The sequence below is a fragment of the Artemia sp. Qi Xiang Cuo genome, chromosome 13, assembly GCF_049724085.1.
Source record: "Artemia sp. Qi Xiang Cuo chromosome 13, ASM4972408v1, whole genome shotgun sequence".
Classification (NCBI taxonomy): Eukaryota; Metazoa; Arthropoda; class Branchiopoda; order Anostraca; family Artemiidae; genus Artemia; species Artemia sp. Qi Xiang Cuo.
This window is the reverse complement of record NC_142806.1, coordinates 39213734-39226276: the sequence shown is the minus strand read 5'-3', so window position 1 is coordinate 39226276 and position 12543 is coordinate 39213734. Positions and strand designations below refer to the sequence as shown.

General features: G+C 34.8%; 1 protein-coding gene across 3 annotated transcripts in view; it reads left to right on the top strand.

Annotated features, from left to right (window-relative positions):
* dac (dachshund family transcription factor) overlaps positions 1–12543 on the top strand; it is a 141705-nt gene that overhangs the window by 50013 nt on the left and 79149 nt on the right. For 2 of the 3 annotated variants that reach the window (XM_089099574.1, XM_089099572.1), the window contains exons 5-7: positions 6944–7026; positions 10149–10310; positions 11450–11710. In XM_089099574.1, the coding sequence (XP_088955700.1) occupies positions 6944–7026; positions 10149–10310; positions 11450–11710 (506 nt within the window). The remainder of the gene's footprint in view (positions 1–6943; positions 7027–10148; positions 10311–11449; positions 11711–12543) is intronic. The other variant, XM_089099573.1, reaches the window with a different exon arrangement.

Here is a 12543-nt window from a genome sequence, read left to right as displayed (position 1 = left end):
TCCCCAAAGACCTAATTTCTAAAACTTTTAACTACGTTTAACAAAATGGCTTTCTAAATATTTTGATTGGATGTGTTTGGGGAAAAGATCGGTGTGAGAGGAGGGTGAGTAGCCCTCCAATCACTTCGCCTATTTAAAAGGGCACTAGCCCTTTGAATTTCGAATCGAATCGGCCCCTTTTCAAGTTTCTACGACAAATCTTTCTATAAAAACCTTATATGCTCCCAGGGCATAACTTACAACCCTTGCCCTGCGGACTGTGGGGGGGGTTGTCATCCTCAAAGATCTAATTCCCAGAACTTTCAACTACGTTGAACAAAATGGCTATCTCAAAATTTTGATTAGATGTGTTTGGGGAAAAGGCGGGCGTGAGAGGGGGGTAGTTACCCTCCAATCACTTTCGACTATTAAAAAGGGCACTAGTCCTTTTAATTTCCAATCGAATGAGCCCTTTTTGAAGTTTTTACGACAAACCTTTTTATAAGAACCTTATATGCCCCTAGGGCATAACTTACAATCCTTGCCCCGAGGGCTGTGGGGGAGTGTCCTCCTCAAAAACATAATTTTCATGTGGAAATCAACTACGCTGAACAAAATGGCAATCTCAAAATTTTTATTGGATGTGTTTGGGGAAATGGTGGGCATGGGAGGGGTATTAGTTGCCTTCCAGTCACTTTCGACTATTAAAAAGGGCACTAACCATTCCAATTTCCTAGCGAATGAGCCCTTTTCCAAGTTTCTACGACAACTCCTCTGATACGAAGTGCCCTGGTCTAAAGAATAAAAAAAATAAATAAATAATATCTTGTGCCAACATGGTTTTTTACTTAGGCAGCGCTATTGTGCTGCCTATGATATAAAATAACTTTTTAATTATTAGTTGAAATTAATAAGTATCGGGAAGCATCGCTATGCAGTGAAATTTTCCTCGCTTTACGTGAGGATTTTGGCCGCAGTGAAGTTAACATAGACACAAAAACCAATTTCACTTTTTGACGGCAAAAGAAAAACTTTAAACGGAATATTCTTTACCTCTTTGCATGTCCAAACTTTTGCCCAAAAAACATATCTATTTGCCCATCTGTCATAGAAATGTCGCATTGGTTTGGCCTGCATGCAAACAAAACCAAAAACTTAGATCACCTATTTAGAATATTCCTATCTCAGGAAATTTAAGTCCCTAACCTAGATCACCAACGGTTTAAGAATGGAACTTAGGAATATTCTTTGCATGTCTACATAACCGAGTCCTCAATCTTTTGTGACGTTTGTTTTTTCAGTTGAGTGAACAATTATTACAAAACATTCAAAAAGTTTGATGGGCTTGAATCGGCCATTACAGTATGCAGATGAATTTATTTTCGAGCGGGAATTGAATTGGGGTTTGAGTTTTAGAAAATCCTCTTTTATTTTGGCCTAAAAAACTAGATACTCAATCAGTCGACCGTCATAACCAGTCCATTTCCTTGTCACACGGGCGAGATTGAAGGGAACCTTCCGCTATTCACCCTTCACAGGAATATGTTTCGTCATCTTTCAGTTGTTTCAGGGATATTAATTATACTACTAGCTCAAACAGAAGCACAGAGTATGTAAACAAAAAGCGTGAACATGAATTATTACAGGGACAAACGGTGGCGTTTATGCAGTGCCTTTCATGAGGTGGCATAACTCGATTGGGAGCAGGGGAGGGAATACCTCTCTAAAGATTTTTACTTATATACACGTTTCCAGGGGGAGTTTTCCGATTCAATTTTATGTAAATTTTATGTTTAATTTTGTGAACTAAATGACGAAATCTTTGGGAGCAAATTTAGGGATAGTCCCTGGCTTCGGCCCACGGTTGAATATGCTCACTATTGAGAAACCCTGTATTTATTATTAACATTATAACTATTGTCATTTCTATTATCATTTATTGCTGTTACTGTTAGACTATTATTGTTTACTCGTTTTTATGTTTGAGAGTTCCCAAAAGAAATCAAGAGTTTCTCTTGGGCAGGTGACAAGAAAGAAGAAACATTTCAAAGGCGTTGTTGAAAGAACTTCTCTCTCACAATGCCCATTCTGACTCTCTATGATTAGGGGTGTCATAGAGATGTCATCTCTTGACAAAATTTGTCAATATTCTTTTCCTGAAAACAATTTTTTTGTCCTAAATGACTTTTAAATTATATATTTCTTTGTGAACAACAACTCTTTTGGCATCTATATTTATTTGCATTGTTATGTCTCTATTTTCAATGAAAATTTGTTGCTGTTCCAAATTATTTTTTTTTCTTTTCTATATTTTGGCTTTCCATGTTTTTCTATATTTACAAATATTTTTGTATGGGTGAAATATTTTGTTTCCTTTATGTATACTGAAAAGTTTTGATACATTATTGTGGAAAAGAAATTCAGAACGATAGTTAAAACATATCTGCAACTTTTGCTGATTAAATTTACTAAATGTTGTTATGCAATAAAACAAATTGCTGGTCGTACAATAGTACTTGCCCTATTTTCATAGGGGGCAGGAGGCGACAAACTTTCTCAAAAAGGTTTCCCAGAAAGCATCATCTTTACAGATTGGTAGAAAATTTGCAACTTTGCCAACATAAAATTGAATAAGGGGGAGGGGTGACTGGTCTAACTGTCTCCACCTACAAGGGCCGATTGAAATATAGAAAAAACGTGATTCAAAGATAGGCTGTCATTGGTTAGTGTAGCTCGTTTGCATACGTGTGTAGATTAGTAGATTAACTATAGTAGCCTAGCTACTTTGTTAAGGTGAGGAATTGGGTGCTGTATATCTTCCTCTCCTGAAATTGTATACCTGTTATTAGACGGCTGAAAAATCAACTTTGATGTATTTCCCTTCTTTTTAATCTCAGTCTTTGTAAGAAACATATGCTGTTATTAATTGAATTGTCTCAACTATAGTCAAGCAACCACTTGGTGGCCTGAGGCTCAGCTCAAAAGCAGTCCTTGATTTACAAAGTCACCAACCACCCATTTCCCTTATAGCAATAATATCAGTAGGGGAAGGGGTCATAGCATCTAAGCGTCAGGAATACTAACGTCATTTCGTCTACAAAATCCGTCATAACATCGACAAAAAATCCGTCAGAACCCCTAACCGTCATAACATCTAAAATTTGAAAACTTTAGTTTTTCGTGGTTTAGGGGGGAAAAGCTACCTAGGTTTGGTTAGGTTACGTATTTGGTTTATGCTATGCTTTACCCCCACCCCTGATGTGCAAATATTTAGCCAAAATTTGTTGCTAAACTATTATATGCTTATTACTATTATAATAACCTTATAAATTTTCTTAGATGTTATGACGGTTAGTGGTTCTGACGGATTTTGCTTTTAGATGTTATGACGTTTAGTGCTTGTGACGGTTAGTCGAAATGGTAGCATCCCGTCAGTAGTAAGAATACTTTTTTCTTGTTCCCTTATTTTCGACTTAACACAAGAGTGGATCCAGGATTTTTGTTCGGGGGGGGGGTACTAATTTTCGACTCGGTTTTCGACTAATTTTACTAATTTTACTAATTTTTACTAAGATTTTACTAATTTTCGACTAATTTTCGACTCGGTCAAAAATTTAGGGGGGGGGGTTCAAACCGGGTAACCCCCCAACCCCCTGGATACGGCCTTGACATGACACCTTAAATTAAGTATTGTTTTCACTATGCCTTAACGACATCTGCAAGTTAACCTTATTCCTGCTCTGAGTTTCATCAGGACCCTGAACAGTCAGTCATAAACATGGCCGTATCCAAGGGGGGAGTTGGGGGATTGAACTCCCCCCCCCGAAATGCTTGTCTCACTCGTAAAAACATAACTAAAATGGACATAAACAAATTTTGTATGTGTTTTTTTAGTTTTTTTGTGTAATCCCCCCCCCCCCCAAAAAAAAATCGAGTAAAACCTCCTCCAAAAAAAATCCGGGATACGGCCCTGGTCATAAATGATTTGACACTGCAAGATCTGAATATTAAAGTTGTCATCTACTTGTCTAACATAAACAACCAAGAGTCTTAATAGCTTTTTCCTTTTTTTTTTGCTTCGTGCTTTAATTATCGTGTGAAATATTTCCCATTAGAGTCTTTGTTTATTTAAGTCTAAATGTTGGTTTTTACGTTGAGACACACGGTGGCTTCATATAGCCATTTGTTTGTTGTCCAGGCAACAATATCTTCCAAAATTTCCTAGAACTGAATTTATTTGTTTATTTTACTATATGGTCCCTATGCAAGCAGTAAATTGGGAGACTCAACCTTTAATCAAATGAATTCCACCGGTAAGAGACATTGTCTAGTCACCATGGAAAATAGTCAACAAATCTTAACTTCTGATTTTCTTACAATTACGCTTCTCGAAATAGACCTAATCTATTGTTATTTCCTCCCCTGTTATCAATTTGAAATTGAAGCTTTCCCCTGAACTACAAACTTCGGAGTAGATCTAATTTTCCATCAAAAGAAATTCTTATTAAATATAAATTAAACAAACAGAATTTTGATTGATGAGGATGCAAATATATGGAATATTTACTTATTAAAGCGTAATAGCGAAGTTTTAATGAGAGTAAAATATGACAGTTCTGGTTTAAGCAGATTTCTTACAACCTAATCATCCCTTCCATCGGTCCCGTTTTTGAAGGGCTACTTCGTTGTAGAGTCTTTTGAGAAAACAATTGAAAAATTTGGACATGGTTGAACACCAGTAGAGCGTTAGGTTCAACATTTCATCAGGCAAAATAAGGAGAAGACAGCTAGTTTATCACAAGCTTTTTTGTAGCTACTGGAATTGAAGTATAAACTTGATCAGTACGAATTTGATCAACACGAATATTACTACTAACTTTATTTGGAAATTTACTTACTTTACGTATCATTTTGGTGGCATTCTCATGAGAAAACTAAAAGAAACTTGAGCTAAATATGCAATCTTGTTGTTGTCCAGTTTTCGAGATGAAATTATAAATCCTGCTGAAAAGATTATATGATGTGAAAGAAGTTTCCTACCATTGAGATATCTAAGAAGAACATGATTTCTTTATAACTTATACAGAATAAAAAACAGCAAAAAAAAATTTGCTAAAAAAAACTTACTATAGCAAATTCACTAACAAATGCTACTTATATTATAAATTCAAATCGACCCAGGATATATTATTTGGTTCTTCAAATATCAAGGTCTTTTTTCAGAGAAAGGCAATTAATTGATATTAATCTACTTTGACAGCCAAATTTCTAGTCTAATTTACGCCTTAAAATTCCAATTTTTTCACGTTTCATTTTAGCATTTACTAGAAGTGCTTAATCAAGTTTTCTTTTTTGTCTGTATAGGTTTTAGTCCCAAAGGACTTGGGGCAATTTAATTGAGCCAGGCAATGTTTTTGATGAACTTATTAGCGGGGAAATATCAAAGTTTCCAGCAAATATAATACTCCATGGTTCGCAAAGACATCGTACACTATCTGATGACATCCAATTCTCCCGACGGGATTGACTAGCTAAATTAGTACATTTTAAAATATATGGAGTCCAATGGATACTTTGGAAAGACTCGGCATTGTATTGAATTTCCATTGCTCCTGGAGACAAGAGCTAGCACAATTAAGAAACTCTTAATAGGTTTTAATTACTGAAATAAAAATTTTTGATCCCTTCAAACTTGAAAGTGGCGTGAAAGAATAAATGTTAGGAAAGTACATTACTGTGACCAGAAGCTTCAATTGCAGCGGCAATGATTGTTGATTCAAAAACATGACTGGGTTGTGATAATTGACTATGTCTAGGTAAAAAAAATTCCAATCCCCATGACAAAAAAAAGCAATAAACAAATAAAGAGTATACTTATTCAGAATTCAGCTCCTTTACTGTTTTTCTTTAATGTCCACAATATGTTGATGCTTATTCGATTCAAAATGTGCGTTACTACCACTGAATTTGTCACAAGGTTATTCCACGTAACGTCAACGCAAAAGACTACTTAATATCTCCCTCAGCCACCTCCATGCAATTTTTAAAAAGCTTAAAGAAACGTATATAATTTCGAAGACCACACTGACTTTCCATGACGATAAATAAAAGTTCAAATAGGGATAAAATCCTTCTAATAGACAGTAATTTTCACAAACAGTGATAAAATTTCGCAAAAAAAAACTAGATTTTTCGGTTACAGATGCAGTGACCGTCATCAGTAGTAAAACTGATGACGGTCACTGCATATGTAACCGAAATTTATAGTATTTTTTTGTGAAATTTTATCACTGGTTGCGAAAATCACTGTCTATTAAAAGGATTTGTATCTCTATTTGAACTTATATTTAAGCTTAAAGAAAATATTCAGGTTTTTTTTTAATATTCTCCAAAGAGTTTTAAGAAAATATTCAATATTTCAACATCCAAAATACTTCAACTTACTCAAGTAAAGTATCCATTGTATTTGGAAGAGCACTTTTTTAGCATCCAAAGAGAGAGGACAATTTTTGTACGCTTTTATTCACTTAAGTGAGGACAATATTGTTTTGGTTTATTGTTCTGTTGAATTTCCTTTTTTGCAAACTTGTACTATTTTTCAACTTTTTCCTTGTAGTATTTTATTTTGAGGATACTATGTTTGCATTTACATACAAACTGTTAGACAACAGTCACCTTTCAACTATTGCTCTAAAGATAACATAAACACCCACAGTGAGTAGCTGACGTTCCCGTAGATAGAAGCTAGGTAACCTTAAACCACCTTTCTACCGATTGAGACGAAAAAGCCCCTTTGAATAGAAACTCAACTAAATTAGGCTTTCAAGCTCAATCACTTTTATTTCCTTTCATCTCTCGAAAGTATGTAATGGCTGACTCTCCTATTAATATTCTTGAATATCTCATGCATACAGATTGTATTTTTTAATCTTACATAGATAGACATTAACATTTTAAAATCTAGGTTGAAGGAAGAGAAGACAGACTGCAGTGCTCCTCAGCAAGCTACTTCTCACTCAAGCAAAGGTGAAAGAAATGCAGGTGAGGGTAAGTTAAAATACTAATATTTTTTGCACTAGTTAGACATAAGTAAATCTGGTAAAGTTTTTACTTATCAGGCGCTTGTTGAGTCAGGAGCAACCTTTATTTGGAACGGAATTGAAGAGGATTAAGCTGGAACATGCAAGTACTGATGTTACTTTCTGAGTTTCCTTTTCAATACAATTTGGACTCAGACATAGGAGAATTTTCAGGCCAGTAACCCCTAAATCTCAAAAATGTTATGACATCTCCTTCCATATCAGTAGTGTCAATTCACGAAAATTAGGAGGGGAGAATGTATTTTTTAAATCCAAAGGGGGGGGGCAATTTTTGCTGTTTTTTTCAGTGGAAAAGCCAAAAAAGGCATTTTTCAGTGAAGATACGAAAAAAAGGTATTTTTCAAAAACTACGGGGGATAAAATCTAGAGGGACAATGTCCCTTGCTCCCCCTAATTTCTCTAGATGAGATAATCATTTAGTAATTAGACAACTGTGCATCTGTTGGAAAGAATCAACATATTATGAACAATAGTACTACAACTGGGCTGAAAATGAGTCCAGTTATATGTATCCTAACCCTCCCCCCCCAAAAAAAAAAAAAACGTATGGGCTAGATAAAACCAGACGGTACAGTTCTATTAGCTGTAAAACACGCGAGAAAGCCACCCAAGAAAAGCAAAGATCAATTAGGCATCAACCGACGTTTTCCTATCTGACGCTGTATAAACAAGGGGTTTCTCACTCGGGCAACTATATTTAAACTTTACTGTTTTAGGGTTTAGGGGGGAAAAGGTAACTAGGCTAGGTTAGGTTATGTTTTTATATATATGTTATGCTTTAACCCCACCCACCTAATGTGCAAATATATAGCCGAAATTTGTTTCTAAGGTATATTCTTATCCTATTTTGTTTTATTTCATTAGCATTAACCCAACATCATTTCTCGCGTGTTTTACAGCTAATAGAACAGTACCGATCAGACTCAATTGCAGTTGAATTTTATTAGTTCATTTTTAAATATTTGGGTAAGTGCCCCAAAGGCTCAATAATCTGCATAGAATCAAACCACTGTATTTGAAACAGCAGTGATAAAAATAATGACACCAGTTACAGTAATATGCTGAAAAAAGTGAAGCAGATTCCAATGAAAAATAAAAAAAAACATTGTGGTATCATTTTATATGGTACCATTTTTTTTTATGAAATACATTGAAAGCGACGTTCGGGTCGACTCAATAAATTACGACTTCATAATCTAAATTGGAAGCAAAGTGCAGTAAAAAGCAAAATACAACAAAATGTTTACTGGGAAATATACCTCACCTTCCCACAAAAAAAAAAAAAACACTTTTAACTGCAATACGTAAAGTAAATAAACAAAAATTGCAATTATACAAGAGAAACAGAATGTGAGAGAAAGAGATGTGGCTGAAGTTCTTTTTGATTGAGTAAATGAAAAAGTAGGCATCTGGTGGTTTGATCGTAGCATTTAAAAATGATAAAAAATTAAAACCTCGTTCATATTTGAAGCAAGTAACTAATGTTTTTATAGTCAGGGGATCAACCTCCAAAAATGTTCCATCTTAGTAATCGGCTTCAAATAAAAAATTATTTTGGATATTGTTTTCTCCGAGCAAATTTTGCAGCAATACCAACTAGAAACAATGAAAGTACATTACCAAGGCTATAACCTGCGCAAGACAGCTTTCAGATAAACATTGCTTCATAGAAAAATTAAAGTTTGATTAGTGAGTTGATCAGAGAAGTAGTTAAACTTATTTAAGTTAAGATGCCAAAGCAAGTGTTCACATACTGAGCAGCCTCAAACATGGCATAGGCGGTGCTAAAACTCCTTTTCAGGTTATCTTGTGATAGAAAAGGAATTCCACCAATTTCCTTTTTCCGGCCAAATATAAGAGTCAGATAGTGTCACCGATCACTGTTTTTCCCCTCCTGAAATATTAAAAGAAAAGAAGGACTTTATTAAGTGTCCCATAGAAAATCCATAAGGTCTCATAGAGTCCTATAAAGCAATACGTACATGGTAGTATCTCACGTTTACCCAATGTCAACATAACTCTTAGCACTAGCCCGACCCATGAGTATCGTTGAAAAGTACTCTCTAAAAGGAGTAATAACATTTGGCTACCCGCCAGGAATCTCAGCATCTTCACAGTGATCTCGTTGGTATATGGATTCGTTTTGGCATGTATTTCAGACCACTAACTGTGTTGACGAAGTTCAATGAATAGCGAAATAGCAACATATTACTTTGTAAATGAGATAAAAGTATTTCATTGCCTTTTTCGGCACCTTTCGTTGATTGGACGATGAAAATTTGATTCAACTTGACCCCTAGCTGAGTTAATTCTATTCCGCTTTAAACAAAGGAGTATTATCTACTTGCTTCCTTTGTTTCTCACTGCACGAGTTTTTTCTCTTTCTTATATTTAAATCCAGTGTTTTGAGACAAAGATGTGACTAACCCCGCCTCGAATTATTTCAGCTAAGTCATGGTATGAATATTACTTAGAAGATATAATCACGGTTAAACTAAAATTAGTGCTTTGACTAGCCGAAAAGCAGGTCATTCAGTTTCTCCTTCTGTTCAAAAACTTTTTTTGTTTGTTTTTGTAGCTACCTTGTTAATTTCAATTAAGTTTAGTGAAACATAATCAATAATTTTCGTCATTTGCTGTTTAGCTTCCTGCAACTTAAATCACCTAAGTCACTTCCAACTAGCTACCAGTTAATTATTCAACCACCAAACAATCAATTAATCCTCTGCTTGGCCACAATGCTAATGGAATTATTTCTCTATAACCAAAAAATACGAAAAAATAAATGACCCCAACTCTAAAAAGCACTTGAAAAACACCAATAACACCTCTCCGTAAAATATCACTCTGTATCTATAGACAAAGTTGAGGCCAGATTCCACTTAGGAGAAATGTTAATCATTATGGGGGTAAGGTTCTAACTATGGAAAGTTCTTTTTGTAATGCAGCCTGTGGTACCGTTTATCTCAAAAGTATTTATGTATGTACAGTTTCAGGATTTCAAAAGGAAAGGAGGGGGGGATTAATTCGGTGTATTATTTTTTTCTAAATCAATTTTTACTTCCTTAGCATCTTCAAGAGAGAATAGTCCTGCCCTGAATTTATCAAGAACATGCGAAGAGTCAAGTATAGGGGGTGAGGATAGCAACAGTATTGAAGAAAGGTCACCAGTCCATGAAAATGAAGAATCAGAAACAAGTGATCAGGAGGACGACCACGAAACAAAGACAGGTAACTTTTATTTCTTTTTTTGGTACTCCTTTAGTATACCTACTCTTCTATATATCTTAAACTGGAAACGCGATGAAAAACCCGTTTTTACGGGATGATTCAACACACGACTGTAACGAAATACAATGTATAGCGTGGTTTTAATTGCGTATACGATATTTAAAGTGTTGTTTTTTGGGGTTTGTGGGGGGAAAAGGTACCTAGGTTAGGTTACGTATTTAATATTTCCTATGATTTGCCCCCCCCCCCCTGATATACAAATATACAGCCAAAATTCGTTTTTAAACTGGAATTTATTCATCCTATTTTATTTTATTTCATTAGCATTAACCAAACTAGCAGTATATAAAAGAGTAGGTATACTAAAGGAGTACCCTTTTTTTCTAGTAAATAGCTTTGTCTTATGACTGTTTTTTGTTAGTGAAATTGAAACAGAAACGGGGAAAAATAATTATAGTAGAATGAACACTAAATTGCAAAAATGTACAGGTGCACAGAGATAACTGTATTTGTGTGTTTGGAGGAGCGCAAGTTTTATTTGACATTGCTTCATTTTCGTCTCTACATGTAGGCCACCGTACTTAGTTATAAAGCGTGTCTCACATTTTAAGCTTTTCCCTTAGGAATTACAGTAATACCTCATTTTCATTAGAAAATCCATTGGTCTAATATTGCTAATGAAGCCATGGTGGCGCATCTTAAGTGGTGACGGTAGAAAACTTCACTAAAATGCGTATTGCCGAAGTTCGAGTTCATTAAGGACAGTTTTTCAGGCTTCTCCTCAAGATTATCTCAAATTTTCTCTTCGATATCTTCAAGCGTGGTAATGCTTGCTTCAGACGCAGTAGTTGTAGTGGTATTTGTGGTAATAGAAGTTGTAGTAATTTGAGTTAGTAGTAGTTTGATTTAAAAGGGGATTGAGTTGCATGGGGGTTAAAAAGGAGTTGGATTCAATGGGGCTGAGTTAAATGGGACGAAGTTTGCTTTTGCGTTTGTAGAATGTCAACGTAAAATAGTTAGTTTTATTTTTTTATTAGCCGAGGATGAGAATATTAAGTATTTGAAGATTGAATAAGAAATTTGAAAATTCGGTTGCTTATTAGGGAGCATACAAAACTTAGTTTTGATTCCTTCTGCAGTCGATGCTGTAGCGCAAGATCATGTCTTAACCCCTGTTAGTGAGAAATCCCATGTTGGCGTAGCTGGCAACTCAAATCCACAGCAGGCAATGGCTGCAGCTGCTGCATATAATTATTCTACACTGTTAAGTGCTGCCGCCGCTGCAGATCCTAGTCTGGTTCTTGCGTCTACAGAAACCCTTCTGTGCAACATTCAAGGGCTGTTGAAATTGGCTGCTGACAATGCTCGGGATAATGATCACAAATCAACTTATGAAAAAGGTACGAAACATTGTATACATTTTAAATTATTTCTAGTTTATTGTAAACCTATTGTTTATGATTGATTACCTTTTTATTTCTGAAATTCCGATCCGTCAAGAGATTGTCCTCTTTCAGCAGTATTCTATTAGTAATATTTGTTTAGCGTCTTAATAAAAAGAAAACGTTAGCAGCTGAATCAGGGTTTAAGAACACAGGAGTTTTCCAATAAAATAATAATTGCTAATCAAGTCGTGGCATATTGACTTCAAGTGAAAGCCAAAGCTTTTTTCTGCATTTTAAAGATAATTATGTAGTATTTCGTCAAAGGTTGATTAATTAAGACAAATTTATGACACCTACAAAACTATGTCACCTGACAAGAAATGGAAGATTAATAAAGCCCTGACATTTTGAGCTTTTGAAAATGAAGTTGTCAAGCATATTTTTGATATGGATATAATTTTTCTGTGAGTGAATTTACCAACTTTTTTTCTGTATAAAACCAAAGTATATACTGTAGGCATTTTGCAGCTTAAATAATAAAAAAAAAATACTTTTCCGTACTGATAGAATATTTTATTGCTATTCCAAACTCTTTTTTCCTTTTACATTCTGTAAAAGGTGCTCGTATTTTAACTTTAAAATAGAAAAAGTTATTGACGAATGTAGCTTTTAAAAAAGTGGAAAATATCTGAAAGATCATAGAACAAAAACCCTTACTTTCCTAAATAGTATCACTCAACATTCATAATCCACTTTTAAAGAGTCATATTGCATAAAAGCAAGAGGAATCAAATAAGATTCAACTTTGTAATGGATTTACTCAACTGAACAAAGAAAACAGAAGATAT